This window comes from Oxyura jamaicensis, chromosome 9 (assembly GCF_011077185.1).
Source record: "Oxyura jamaicensis isolate SHBP4307 breed ruddy duck chromosome 9, BPBGC_Ojam_1.0, whole genome shotgun sequence".
Lineage (NCBI taxonomy): Eukaryota > Metazoa > Chordata > Aves > Anseriformes > Anatidae > Oxyura > Oxyura jamaicensis.
In genome coordinates this window covers 21634364-21649796 of record NC_048901.1, presented here as the reverse complement: position 1 = coordinate 21649796, position 15433 = coordinate 21634364, and the positions used below count along the sequence as shown (strand labels likewise).

Here is a 15433-nt window from a genome sequence, read left to right as displayed (position 1 = left end):
GAGATTAAAGGCCTGATGCAAAAGGAAATCTTCATACAGCAATTTTTTGTGAAAGCCAAGTGTTTGACCAGCGGTACCTGCAAGCTCAGACGTGTTAGCTTACTGTCATTCTCTCCTTGTAATTTTGTCTTGCCCCCAAGGAACGTTGGCGTCACAGACCACTCTAATTAACAAAGGCTTCAGAAGTAGAGACTACAGAGAAAGTGCCCGTGGGAACTTTGAAAAACACCATAAAATTTCAATTTTCTTTGCTCTGTTTAGAGTGCTGCAGCAAAATAAATAAACAAAAAAAAATGTAGTTGGAGCGTCATGGCTGCATTGTGTATGAGCTACGTACACTCCAGGAGAACCAGGGTATGGCTTTGCTGAGGCTGTCTTGTAATTTCAGTCATTTGTCTTCTCTTTGTAGATGTGGACGAGTGTGCAGTGGTGAACGGAGGCTGCCAGCAGGGCTGCGTTAACACCCACGGCTCCTTCTACTGCCAGTGCCAGGTGGGGTACAGACTGCACACCGACGGGCGCACGTGCTTACGTGAGTAAACGTTACAAGCACATCACTGAGAAAAACCTGTTTTTTTGCATAAATACGGAGGTTTGTAGACTTTCATGGTCTGAATTTTGCTTAATTCATGGAAGATATCACTATCTTGTCTGGTTCAAGTGGTTTGCAAGAAATCAGACGCTTCCAAAATTGTTCTCTTTTTTTGGGGGAACAAAGCAGTGACGACATCCAGTGTTTCTGTGATGCAATTGTGTGAAAATATTTTTTACTTTGAAGCAGGCTTTAAAAAATGTAAGGTCTTCCCTTCAATCGAGAACGTTTTTCCAATTCTAAGCATTTTTTAAGCCTGATTTTAGGTAATATGAGAAGAATGGTCAAGTATGGTCAGGCCACATCTGCAGAATAAATTCACTCCCAGTTCTGTCATTGTCTCAATTCTTGCATGAATTCCCTTGGTTGTACTTAAAATCAGCCAAATATGTCATCAGTCATTTCTTATATTATCTCAGCAGTAAATTTACTGATGCAGCTAGGACATGAGATGTACTAGCTCTCAGGCTGTGGGAATAATGGTTTTGGTGTTATAAATTTAAGGAACTTACCATTTTAGGTTTGTTGGGTTCACCACATACAAAGACTTTCAGCATTTTGGAAATTAACTGCAATGAAAAATACAGTGAAGTCTGAATCTTTTCTTGTCTATGTCAGTTGGAGAGGGAATGAGAAGGAAACACAAGTGTGAAATAAATAAATGATTTTGAAGCAAAAGCAAAATGGTTTACACTTATGTAGAAACACTAGTGTTTTCCTATGAATTACAAGAAAAAAAGAGAAATCCATCTTTCTCTGATGAGGTATGGCCAAGGAAGACACGGAATACAAAGATGTGATGTCTGAATTACGTTACTCTCTCTGAATAGTCTCATTTTCAGCAGTGGTGGAGAGGGAATTTCATACTAAAAATGACTAACGTGGCTTAAGGGGAAAAAGATGAGAGAAGTGAATGATAAACACAAAAAGTAGGTATTGTGGGGATTCTTCTAGCTTTCTGTGGGTAGTGTATAGTATTCTCGTGGCACAAATAATCAGAAGCTTAGTTTTGAGTTTTCCCAGCTATGAACGTTATCAGAAAGTGAGTTTTCATTTCAGGAATTTAAGCATTCAAAAGGAGTTACTAAAAATACTTTGTGTAATGTTCAGGTTTATTCACAGTATCTTGAAAATTATCAAGGAGAAACAGAAATAAATCCTATGATGAGAGACAGAAGGAAGTCAGAGAGAGCTGCTATCATGATAATGGATACACACAATACTGAGCAGGGAATATTGAGTTCCATTTAGCTATTTAGACAAGACACCAAAATAAATGGATATAATAAACTCTCGTGCATTGGAGCACAAGACAGATGCTAATTGATGAGGACAGGGAGAAGCATTTTTATAAAACTGTTCTCCAGGAGCACCCAGCGTTGGGATTTGGGCACTAGCTGCTTGCACTGACCAGATACTGGTGGGAATGGAGAGTTTGCCGGCTCTGCTGCACGAGTTTATACGTGCGTTTCTGAGCCCTCATCCGATCAAGAAGTAAAAGGAATAGTGCACGTCTCCTTTGGCCTAGTGCAGCTGAGCAGAACATCTAGCATTTCAAATAAGGCTTACATTAGCAATAATATTTGTTCCATGAATACCTTAGAGGATGTAACAATCTCTCAAACATACTAAGAATAAAAAGGGTCTACATTCTGGAAATGAGCTGTTATGAAAGTTTATTATCTCAGCTACAGAAATAAGAAACACACATCCCTTTACACAGGCTTTTGAGATGAATGCAGCCCAGATTTCTGTTATGTTCATTCTTTCCATGTCTTCTTTTCTTTTTTGGCAATCCTATGTTTCTGGGAGCAAAAGTGCCAAAATGACTTGAGGGAAGCAGATTTTGCAGCCTAGATGGCTTGGAAGTCTCCCATACATAAGGAAGTGGATCTATCTTCTTATAAGATATTCAGCCCACATCTGAAGACTCAAATAGGTCTCCATAAGCTTAAGATAAGGTCTTTGATAAGCTACTTTTCCATGCGATTGCACGCAAGATTACTGAAGTTTTGTTACAAACCCTTTACAGCAAGTCCTGTCCTGCTACCACATCATCACAGCGTGTTTGGGATCCCGACTGTCCCTGGCAGTCCATTCCTGCATCGCCGGCATGATCCTCTTAGCACTCTTCCGCTTGTGCTCCAAGGCAAATGGTTTCTAACGTGGGTTATCTTCTTTGGTGATGAACAGCATGTGAAAGTAAAATGTTTTATTCCTGAATCCTTTGCTGATCTCTGTTACTTTGTGTCGTGCCACAATCCAGTCTTTTTCAATGTTCCTTTTCTTCTTTAGCTTTTTGTCCCTCAGATTTTGCTCAATACTGAATTTATTTTTAGATATGTGTGCCAGCCTGAACATTCACTGCCAACCAGGTAATTAAAATAACCAAGGGTAATACTGCCCAATTCTTCTACTTTGTTTTCAGTGCCTTGATTATGTTAATGTAGTGAATTTAACTTCATTAAAATTTAACCAACTGATGTCTGGAAAGCAGAAAATCAGACAGAAAACATATTTATTGTAGTACCAGCCTGTGTTTTTGGACTGATGTAAATTCACTGTCTTCAGTGGAATTTATTCTTGTTTGAACTCCAAGAAGTGAGAGCAGAACAGAGGTTTTAGAGCCCAATTCATCTCTGGTGCCAGCTGTTGTCTTTGATGTCTGGCTTATGTAGAAGAGCTGCTGAGAAACAGCTCTTTGTGGAGACTTCCACACACTATGGATCTTAATAGAGGAAGCAACAAAGAAGATATCTCTACAAATCTCTACTCTTTGCTTTGTCACACAAGTAAAAGTACAGTATATCTGGTTACAGTTCTTGTCATTCGTGAGGTTGGATTTAAGGTGATGGAAGATAAAGGCTTGGGGGAGAGTGCCTGCTCTAGCACTGTGGTTACTGTCTAACTAGGGTTTCACACTCTACTTTTTTTTTTTCTTTTTGGTAAAAATGTTGAGCATTATTATAGGTAATAATAGGTTGAGATAAGTATGTCGAAGGCCAAAGTTTAGCTTCCTTCTGCTACACAGAAACCCTAAGAGACACTCAGGTGTGAGAGGACAGCAGCGCTGCCGCGGAGCTGAGCAATGATCTGAACAGGGAGCAGGGCTCGTGCTGGGGCTTCCTTTGCCACTGTACAGCTCAATAACTTCCCAGATAACAGCTGAGGTAACCACACAACCTGGTGGCTCCAGGAGCTGGAGACAACTCTTTGCTGAGAATTTTCCATTTCTTTCTGGAGTCAGGAAAGTCTCTTTTCTCTATCGACATCAGCATCTGTATTGCACAGGCGTGGAGATGGAGCCCATCTGCAGGTCCTTGTCTTCCCTGCGCGTGGCCTCCCTCTGCCGTCCCCACACTGCCCCCTTGCCTCCGTGCCATGAGGCACTGCAGGTGGCAGAGCTTCTCTGCTGCCACTTCCAAACTGGCTTATGTCCAGAAGAGGAGGGAGAAAATGGCACCTTTAAAATTTGAGGCGTCTCTTCTGTCGCTTAGAGCCGACTTAAGGCATTTTTCATGTCCTGAAATTTTTCCATCTTATTTGAATATTCTTACTGAAAAATGGGTCTTTGGAAACAAACGTAGAGCAAGCGGGAAGCTCCGAGTATGTTGGTGCCTCCCTCGTGGAAATTGAGCTGTTTTTGATTGCCTTGCTGCCCGAGCAGGAGGTGGGCAGCCTTGTCCCGTGCACAGATCAGACGACAAGGCCAGGTGCAGCGTGCAGGGAGGTGTCCTGGCCACTGCTGCCTGGGCATCGAGAGTCAATAGCAATGGAAAAAGCTGCTTCTCTTTTTAGCACATAGTCCATGTAGCCACTAATTGTCTGCTGATGGTAGTACAGGGTGAAATGCCTCCTGCAGCAGCTTTTGTGGCTAACATTTCCTTAATGTCTATGACAGATAACTGAATTAATATTAATATTGCTAATATAAATGTCATAGCTTTTTGCTGACATCAGCTGGTCTGGAGTCTGATGTCTTCCATGGAGGATCAAATAGTCTTTCCAGCTCCTCATGGCAAACATAGTACATCCCTGCTGTTAAAATATATATAGATGCAGTCATGGACACACTCATGTACATGCGTGCAGCACAATAACAGGTTCAGATGATCGATCTTATTTTTATATTCAGCGTGCGAATAGGTGTGGGTGTGTGTTAACATATTTTGGCAGGAAGAGAAACGTTTCTCCAGAGGCTGGGGATTTATGCTGAACAAAAAAGAATATTAATTTGCCTGAGTAAAAGAAGAAGCATTTTTAGAGAGGAGTTAAAATTGTCTTATGTCTTGTTGTTTACTCTGTATGTCCATGCTGCAGTCCTGCAGAGCCTGTGACTCCCATCCTTTACCACTTCCTATGCATGAGGCTGAGGAAATCAGCTTGAAAGACAATTCCTCTTTTTTTAATCAATCATACTGGGGACAGACAAAAAACAACGGGCAAGTGCCAGTGGGGCTGCTCTGTTTTTCCCTCCTTACCTCGGTGGATCCTCGAGTGCTTTGCTGCTGTCAGATCAAAGGGTGGCTGTACTTCAGTCAGCATCACAGCTCTCAGATCTTCCCTTCCTCTTGCTGCAGTCGTTGGCTTTCGCCAACGTGGGACGCTGTCAAACCAGCACTGTGACCGCCAGGGAGAACGACGCAGGGGACAGGAACAGGTGCATCGATGAAAGCCGTTCCGTAAGGCTGTAGAAATTACAGGACTATGTGTTTTTTGCAGTTGTTTGTATATTTAAATCGGGAAACATGTTTTTGGGTTGTTGACGTGTGTTCCCACAATGCTTCCTCGCCTCTGGCCACCAGCCCCTGTGTTGGCAGGGGGCTGCGGGCAGGACGCGGTGGCTGGGTGACAGTCACGACCAGTGCCTGTAGGAGAGGGATGCCAGCCCTGTGACACCTGCTTGCACACACTGCAGGGCATGACAAAGCCCCCACGACATTGCTCAGGGCCAGCGTGCCCATGCCTATTTCCCCCTGCTTGCAGCTTTAGGAATTGCTTACCAACGGGGTTAAACCAACACGTAGCTGAGGTGTGAAGTTTGCATCAGTTGACGGTCACAAAGGCATTTTTGGCCTCGCAGACCCCTGGCTGCTGATTGCACGCTGACCATGATGAGATAGGTGAGGAACTTGGTTGTGTCGTAATCCTCATTACTCATCAAGTAGTGTGCAGAGTTGGCCTCCATATTTTATTTGTGAATTCTGTTCTTTTGGCTTAGGTTGCTCCTAACTGCAATCTGATTCATTCATCCTCCCCTTCAGGTTCTGCAGTACTCACAAGCAGAACAGAAATGCTACCTTTGGTTGTTTTTTTTTTTTTTTTTTTTTTTTTTCTCCTATATTTTAAGAAATTCATCAGTTTTTAAACCAAACCTCGCCTCGCCAACACAAGCGCACACACATTGCACCCTTGAATATGCCAGCGAAAGATAGGGCCAAATCTGTGGATTTATTGCGCTAAAATTCCTGTCACAAAACCGTTTCCATATGGCTCCTCTTCTGCTCGGGGGTTTTTACTCACTGTGTATGAAGTGTGAGTAAATCCTGCTGTTCAGCTTGCTTCCAGCTCCTGCTGTGTGCAACTAGTGCTTGGCCTCCAGGCCTGGCTTCCCTGCGCGGCCACCATTAGCCCTGGCCTGCTCCCTTCCTCACAGCCTCCCACCTGCCGGCCGTGTTTTGTCCCCGGGGATTAGCAGAAAGAGGCAGAAAGGGACAGCGCTGTTGGGGACAGGGCACTGGGGGCCTGCTCTGTTCTCCAGGCCGACTCCAAGCCTTCTCCGCTGGCGCTAGAGGTGGGCGGCTGTGGCGGTTAGCTCCCTCGCACCATGGGGCTGATGAGGGTCAGGCACCCACTGAAGGCAGCGGTTCATCACCAGTAATTACTGAACAACGGAGCCCTGTTTGGAGCATGTTTGTACGCTGGTTATCTGCATTTAGCATGGTGTAAATCGAAATATAATAACCCGACCTCCCCAGGAGAGCGGCTGTGGTAGGAAGGAATCTGTCTTGCAAGAGGAGTTTGGCTGGCAAAATGAAGTCTGAGTGGGATGCTTTCATCCCATAAATACCTTAGCGAGTAAACACCTAGGAGAGAAAAGTACTAGTTAAGCTGATGGACAAGATTTTTACAGGAACAAATGAGCCTAAAGTGGCCATGAATACATTTGGGTTGGCAATTAGAGATGTTCTAAATAGAAGAGGTGAGAGGAGGTGAGCCTGGCTGGTTTTAGTTTCCAACCAGAAAGGATGGCTGCTGTAGTGCTACTTTGGACGGAGAACCTGCAGGATCGTGAGGACATTTACTACAGCAGTCATGGCTGGGCTGCAGTGGGAACCACCCCATGGGCTGCTCGGGGGCTGACTCCGCACCCAGGCACCCCACGAGGCAGCACAGAAAGGATTTTTAATCCTGACCACTTTATATTTTCTCCAGTGTAAAGTCACGGTTGCTGTGAGCAAGCAAACTAGTTTGATGAGACCCAGTTCTCTTTCTTTCACTGCTCTAGATGGCATAAGGTAGGACTGGAGAACTAGACAGTGTCCTTTGCAACCTTGCAGTGACTTTCTGGAAGGGTCTGCAGCACACGCAGCACATACACTTTATCAAACGCATTGCTGCCAACCCAGATCAATGCATCAGCGTGGCTTTTTCAGGTGAGATTCCTGGATGTCCTGAGGCAGCTAGGAAACGAAATGGTTTAAAAGGTTTTTTGTTTTATTTTTGGTCTTGATTTTTTGGCCGAAGTGTTTAACAGCTTGGGATGGAGTTTCATAGGGTGGAGTCTGTTACCCAATAATGTTAGCAAGTCAAACAATAAGAGCTAAATGTGTCAGAGAAAGAACACTAATGAGTTGTTTTTAGCTTTTCCTAAAACCTGTCTGTGACAGCAAGGAACAGATATGTCAGAGTAAAACAAAAGCAAGTAAAACAAATCAATCTGTGGTTGTTTTATGTCCTGAAAATCTTCCTTTGCAAACTTTTATCTTGTCTAAGGACTTCCAAGGCTGCTATTTTTATTCAAATTACTACATTTTACTACTGAGTACTCTGTAATTTGTTGTTTGCTTGTTGTCATGTCACAGATTATTACAAGTTTTACTCTGTGCTGCAATCATTCTCAAATTAAAGCTTTGGATGCTCTGAAAACCTTTATAATATGTAGGTTTAACAGATGCTGTTTGATAGTGATTTCATTTAATTTATCCAAATAATAAAAAAAAAAGAATCAGCAAATAACTCAATATTTCATATCAGCCAGGGAACGAGTTCTTGCTTGAAGCTAAATCCTTTGTAGACAGCAAACTGTTTAACTGCAGAGCCAAGTTGTCAGCCTTGAAAGTGTCACATAGGATGAAGTGCTGCTGTCCCTTGGAAACCTATTTGCAACCTATCATGTTGAAAGTCCAACAGAAAATTTCAGTTCTAAATCCTTAACAGTGATATTATTTTATATTATCATGTCAGACACTCAGCCTGCAGACTTGAATGGTTATGTTCTTGAGATGCCAGGAGGTGAAACGAGGGGATTTGAGGCGTTCTGGGGCCATGTCCTCTGTCGCCAACAGTGGCACAGATTTCCACTGGCTACATGGAATGGGAAAGCAAAAATTGGAGGATGTGGGGAAAAAAAATAAAATTAAATATCTCTATATAAAATAGAGGTCTTTTTCTCCAAGCCCGTTCTTCTGCTTAACTCTCTATATTTATTTATGGGGTTAGCCAAAGGAAGAGCCAAGCTGCAAGGTCTAGAGGAAAACACCTTCAACTGATGTTGACTTTCCTCCCAGCGCTCATGTAGAAATTACCTTGCACAGACCTTGAGATAGCCAATGAAGGAGATGTCAGGCTGGAGGCAAGTGAGGAATATTGGTCAAATGTTTCAAAGCAGACAGTAATTAGTAAAAAGCTAAAAGTGAATTACAGTTTAATTGTAAGGAAATAGCTTTGACTTTTAAAGAGCTTTATTTGAAACTAAGCTGAACTCTAGGGGACACATTTTCAAAGTTATCTTCCAAGTTTGCCTCTATAATGTTATGCACCATTGTCTTTGTGTAACTAGCACTCTATACTAAAACCTCAACCTTGTGCAGATTATCAGAGTTTGGTATGAAATCTCTCTCTCTTAATCCAAATCATCCTGTCTATAGGTCAGTTTGTATGTGTGGGAAGCCTTTGGGCAGGTACGTGCTTCCTCCAGGTATGCATTCCAGGAATAAGCACGTAAACCGCAGTGAAGGCATTGAGGTGGAGATTTCTGCAGGCACTCGATAAATGTGTTTCTGAGTATTTGCCACTTAGAACTGTTTATCCTTGAAATGGTATGTTGCTGTTGAAAAAAGTAAAAAAGCTTGATGTACACCATTAATGCCGTATGTTTTTAGATTGAAAGTAATCTTTTGAGGGCTCTTCAGCATGTATTTTCTCTAGAGACTTCTAAATACACATTATTCTGTGGCAAACTCCACCACTGCATGTGTTTATTGGTTCACACGTACTGGAGTGCTAATTGCTATTGTTTAGAGCAACTCTTGAAATCTGCTCAGTTATGGCAAAATAAGCATGAAATGTACTTTTCCTGTCCTGCTTCCAAGGAATAACACAACCACAATTGCCCACTGTTTAAAGTGCTGCTGTTCTATGGAAAATGCTGTCCAACAACAGAGAAAATAGCACACAGGAAAACAATGGATTTAACTCCACACCGACTTCTGTCAAATATTTTTTTCAGTCTCATCTTTTACGGCTACTGTAATCTTAGTTGTTAGCTGTAACGATGGCAGGTAAGACCATTTGCAGGCACAAGAATGACCTTTAAGTTGACAGTGTGCTCTAATTGGTTTCAGTGATAGACCCCTGCACAAGTGGGAATGGAGGATGCTCACAAATCTGTCAAAATGAGAGAGGAATCGCCAAATGCGAGTGTCATCCAGGGCATTATCTTTCTGCAGACAAGAAGTCCTGCTTAGGTAAGAAAATGCGGACTGTTTCTTGGGAAGAAGGGTGTTATTCCGTGCTCTGGCTTTACTGAGCTTCGAATGGAAATAAATATGTTGGACAAACATATGTATGTGTTTTGAAACATTTCTCCTTGTGATATTTGCATCAGCCAATTGTCTTGGGGGACCATTTTAGTAATGGCAATTACTCTGTGATCTCTTCACTCATAGTTTCTAGGAACTGGATTTGTGGATGCTGTAGTGTTATTCCTGTAGTGTCCCTTTAAAATAATGCCCCAGATACAGTTCCTGGAAAACTGGTTCAAGTAATGCTGAACCAGGTCACCGAAAACCTATTTAGAATTCAAAAGGGCTTTTTAGCAGGAGAACTGTTTCCATATTCATAGAGAAACTACTGTGAAGAAAGAAATCACAGAGTCTAAGATTTCCAAAGAAAGGAGCTTAAAAAGTTGAATTCTGAAGTCCTGTACTTAGGCTGGGATTTTCAAAAGGATCTAAAGCATTTCTGACCTGAAATGTGTGGGAATTAGAGACCAAAATACCTGCTTTTCTCTTTTAACATGGTGCTTGGAAGCAAGGGTAGTTTATCAGCTTAATGGAGTGCAAAGTATCCCTAGACTTGACTGTGTACAGATTTTTAACAGCCTTGCCAGGATCAGGGTGCGACACTGATTTCAAACTCCTCTTTTTGAAAACTTGGCCAAATTTTTACCGCTACTTAAATTGCTGTGATATCTGTACAGAATGCTGGCTGCTTCGCTTCCTGCCTTGAATGTTTTGCTCAGTTTTCTGTAAACCCTTGTGAGGAGCACTACACACCTTGGCAATTCCAGTCTTACTGGGATTACTCACATGAGGCAGGTTACCAAAAATATAAAGTATTTCCAAGTAGCGTAGACCCTACACTGCTGATTGGTGGGTGGAAACAGCAGTGTGTTTAATCCTAGGGTCAGCATGTTCCTTGTTTTGTCTGGGATGCACATTGACAGTGCTGATTATTCACGTATAAACTAAAGCACTAAATAACTTGCAACGTTATGTATCGGAACAAATTTTCTTCCTGACCTCATGGCAACAGTCTTGAAACTTTAGGCACCATTTTTTACTGTGAATATACTGTGAAACAATTGTGTGTTATTTTATTTTATTTTTTTTTCTACTAGAAATTATTCAGAGCAGGTTTTTTTGCCAAATTCAAGCTGGTATTTGACTATCTGGAAACCAAGCTAGAAGGAGACAGGGCAGGGAAGTGTCTGGGGAGCTGATGCTTTAGCTATTAGCTGTATTTACCAGATATGAAGAAATATGTGCAGGATGGTGGCTGTGGTCTGGTTTTCCAACTTCTTTTATCTATCTGGAAAAGCAGAAAAAGCGAAAAGAACATTAGAGGCATTTGCCAACATTTTCTACATGTAATGTGGCAATTAATTACAGAATGAGGAGAAATAACCCATTTTATTCTAAACAGCAGCTACACACATTGCAGCTTCAGAGCAGCTGCCATTCAGCCTGAAATTTTCATGAGTCAGTGTGCGGTGTTTGCACTGCCTGGGGCCTCTTTTTGCAAGTAGGCTGATTGCATTCATAAAGCTACTCGTGTTCAAGTGCAGGGGGCTGTGACCATGGGACTGATTACAGCACATATGGAGAGAAGAAACTGTCAGAAAGCGGCTCGCTGGGGGAAAGGGCGAGGAGCTGCACACCTGACAGCTCCGTCCTGGGCGTGAGATGCTCTGACCCAGGATTGTTGCAGTAAATAATCCACGTTTTGCAAGGCAACGTCAGGACAGGGTGGGAGCAGGAGGCCGGGCAGGTGTGTGCCGTGTGTCTTTGCACGGAGGTCAGTGTTTGCAGCGGTAGTTAGTATAAAGCGTATCTTTTTTTCTTAAAGATAGTTTCAACCTCTTCCACTGAGATTTAAGGAAGATGGATGCCTTTAATAGCATTTAACTCCAAAAGGCAGAGTGTAAAGCCAAGGAAGGGACTGCTTGACAGAGCATGTTCGGCTCCTCACCTTTTCTACTTTCTCACACACGGTATGAAACTCTTCCGATGATAGGAATTGCCTCCCTGCTGGACTTATGCAGAAGAAACTTCAGGATTCAGGGATATGACAGAGGGGATCTGTCTCCATCGTACCTGCTAAGACCCAGCCACCAATTATTCCAGATCATTTGACATTCAGGAAGTAAACAAATAATTCCTGCTCCGTTAATTTAAATATAGTGGCTAGTGGATCTAGTGATAATTTAAGGGTAGTAGGAGTTAGGACATTTTTCCACGTTCTTCACGTGGCTCCTATTACCATTGCTCTTGTTATAGGAAAAAACAACAAGCTACTTTGACTGATGCTGTACATGTAATGTTGGATGCTGTAAATATTCATGTGGAGAGGCTTAGACAAACAGATTAATTTGGAGAATAATGCTGTGGGCTCAGTCCTCCTGGATTCATCATTTGTTGACGAACATCAAGACGCTGTTTTCACTGGACATTTGGAAATACAGCCATGTGGGTGTAGGGAGATATTTTTAATTTTAATGTCCAAACAGTTGTCTCTGCCTTTCTCTCTGCTTCCTAGACATCGACGAGTGTGCAGAAGGGAAAGCCAGGTGTGCTCATCGTTGTGTGAACACTCTGGGATCCTTCACCTGTGCCTGTAATCCCGGCTTCGAGCTGGGGGCTGATGGAAAGCAGTGCTACCGTAAGTGACAGGTTTCCAGCTATGCATTTCGGGCTATCTTATCTGCAAACTGCCGTGCTTCATTTTTAATTCAGTTGGATTAGCACTCCCGGCAAAATAAATGTATGCAAAAACTCCAGCTTAATATTATTTTCTTCATCTTCTGCTATTGCCATTTTTGCAAGTTGATATGTTCCTAAGCCTCTGTTCACAGACCTTAATTACTGCATTTCAAAGAGCAAATATCCCTGTTGGTTTATCTTCAGAGCCTGGTGAATTCTGTTCCAGCGCTACCAAAGTATTGCAGTTCTGTGAAATATATTCATTCCTGCCCTCCTTCTCCCAATTTTCTTACATATTGGATCTGGTGCAGAAGAAAGCCGAGATGACATTCTGCTCTTGTCTTAATCTGTCTAGGTTTACTTATGTTTCCCCAGAGACTGTTGACAGTACTAAGTAGATGCTTAAAAACGGGGAAAGAAAAAACAAGATTTGGGATGAAAAAAATAATATTTGCACAACTAAAATTTCCCAAACTAAAGCATCAGGGAGCCCTGTCGTGTTCCCCCCCCACGCAGTGGGGTTTCTCAAGCAGCAGTGCTTTTCTTGAGAAGGGGACTGGCTGCCTGCACTGCTCGCTGAGAGGTTATCCCTGGGCTGTCCTTGAGGGTAAATTTAGATTAATAAAGGAGGTGTTGTGGAAGAGCTGGTGTTATTACGGACCTAACATAAGCTCACTGGAATGCAGACAAAAGTATGACCTGTTCTAGCAGAGGTGGGCAGCGATCGTTCAGTCTAATAATACCCTGCAAGAACTTTCAGCAGAATTTCCTTCAGAAAACATGTGGCATGCCAGAGAGGGAACGCATTCTTCAAGCATTTGCATGTAAGAAGTATTTAATAAGAATGAAAATCAGTTTGAAGACATCCATGTACATTAAAAACAAAAAACAATTATTTGAGAGAGGTCCTGGGGAATTATTTCATAGGTAATGGGGATCTGTGAGCAGTGCAATGGCAAAGGCAATGCCATTGGTACACAGATATGAAATGATCTATTAGGGGCATTAAAAAAAATATGTTTAGACCACTTAAGTTTCATTGTGATTTTCCGATCATTTTTTTTTCTCGATGCTCAGCACATCTCCGTGGATGGCGATTCTCTGTGCCTTATGTGCAATATTACGGAGCGAGCAATCAAAATAAAAACACGCAGTGTGTATTTATGGTCAGGATTACCACAGTGTTTAAGCAATTCACAATCTTTGTTTATTCTCTCATTTCCCCAGTGGCACTGGGGAAATCCTTGTTTTACAAATGAAGAACTAAGACAAAGTAAATGACGAGGATAATGCATTAAGTCAGATTCTGGGCTTCTTAAATCCCAGTTCAGCACACTGGACAGTAGACTAGATTTCTTCTCCCTGATGCAAATAACCCCAGCATGGATGAGATGCAACCTTCCATATGTGTTCCCTGGATTTATACCCTCTTCTACGTAGGCTGGAAAGCGCAAAAAAGGGGAGCTACCAACAGAGATGTATCCATGAGCTGCAGAAGGGGAGAAATGCCATCCATCTGTACCAGATCTGTTTGCTCCTCCATTCTGGGACGTTTCTGCAAGTACAGTGGCTCCTTTTGGGATGGTGTTTCTCAGCTCTCCTGCACAGCACGGAAAATTCCTCTCTAATTAGCCCTCTAATAAACAATAGAGCTAATTCAAGAGAAACTTTATCACTGAGCTTATAGCTTATTTTCTTCCGAAAGAAATCGTTGAATGGAGCACCTGGATGGGAAGGAGATGGACAGATGTTCCCTTTCTTGTCCGGGGGCTTATACTGGACCTTGCCAAAATGTCTGAGGTCCATGCAGCCCAGCCAAGTGCCGGCAGGTGGGGAGAGCTGTCAGGGCAAAGGGGGCTGGTGACAGCATCGTACCGGCACCGTCTGACTTGTCTGGGGGACAAAGTCTTAACAGAAGTGCTGCTTTGCTGCAGCTTTTAAGCTGCTTTTTGGAAAGCACAGGCAGACTCGGTTGAGCCGAACCGCCTGGGCTCCTCAAATATTTCCATCTCTCCTTTGGGGCAAGGGCAGAGCTCACTGCTGTGTTCAGACACTGCATCAATCTCAGGACACCTGTGAACGCTCCCATAGCTGGCAGGCTGCTAAACCGGCGAGCCAGCTTCACACGGCCAAAGTCAGGAGCATCCACTGCTGGGACACAGGGAGACAAATACTCAGAGTTCAGTGGCTCAAAACCACGCCATTCCCAGGTGTAGGTGTGAGCTGAGTTTGTATTTCCTGCTACAGCAGCTGGTTTATGGATGCGTTTTTATGCAAGGCTTATTCTCCAGTGACTCTCCTCTTGCGCTTGATTTTTACCATCCTTTTGATTTGTTTCTCTGCAAGGCATAGAAATGGAAATCGTGGATAGCTGCCAGAGCGACAACGGCGGCTGCTCTCACCACTGCGAGCACACAACGGCGGGGCCGCGCTGCTCCTGCAACGACGGTTACATCCTTGCCTTGGACGGCAAAACGTGCACAGGTAATTTACCCCCCTGCAAGGGGGGTGCACAGCAGAGCTTTCGCTCGAGGACATCCCTTCCCCTCCTATCCCTTCCCTCCTCCTCCAGGGTTTAATTAGCGCTGTCCTCTGGCACTTCCTCGGCCACTGCTCCAGCTTGCCGTGCTCTGTGCTTGCTCAGGTCATTCATTTAGGAGGGGAAGGAGCTCTGCTTCCCAAATGGGAGAGGACACCGGTGCAATTGCAGGTGTCGTGGCCGTGTCTCACTGTGTACAGCTGAGGCTGAGGGGTTGTTTTCTGACCCTTCCTCTGGCTGGATGGTTCTGGCTGGGACCATCAGGACCTCTTTTCAGGAGTCTTTCCCGTGCAAACCCAGCTTTGTGTTATGGAAGTTGCTCTATTTCCATCACGTGCTCGTTGGTGCGGTTGCACGGCTGGCTGTGGGCAGTCTCTCTGAGGCAGTGGAAGCAATAGAGTTGCAGTTGTTTTTATTTCAAGAAGAGCTTAAAAAATCCTTCATGTTCCACACGATTTTACAAGGTGATTTTTTTTGTTTATGGCTTCTGCTGTGCAAACTGTATCTCATACTGGTTGAGGCGCACTGTCACTGTGCCATTAAAACTGCAAAGAACAGACAAGAAGAGAGGGGAAAAACCAGGAGCAGGCATCACAG

General features: G+C 43.4%; 1 protein-coding gene across 3 annotated transcripts in view; it reads left to right on the top strand.

The window, feature by feature from the left end:
- LOC118171476 (multiple epidermal growth factor-like domains protein 6) overlaps positions 1–15433 on the top strand; it is a 187508-nt gene that overhangs the window by 122915 nt on the left and 49160 nt on the right. For all 3 annotated transcript variants that reach the window (XR_004753230.1, XM_035334625.1, XM_035334626.1), the window contains 4 exons: positions 410–532; positions 9439–9561; positions 12134–12256; positions 14644–14781. Coding sequence is in view for 2 of the 3 variants with exons in the window: in XM_035334625.1 (XP_035190516.1) it covers positions 410–532; positions 9439–9561; positions 12134–12256; positions 14644–14781 (507 nt within the window). In the remaining variant the exon portion in view is untranslated. The remainder of the gene's footprint in view (positions 1–409; positions 533–9438; positions 9562–12133; positions 12257–14643; positions 14782–15433) is intronic.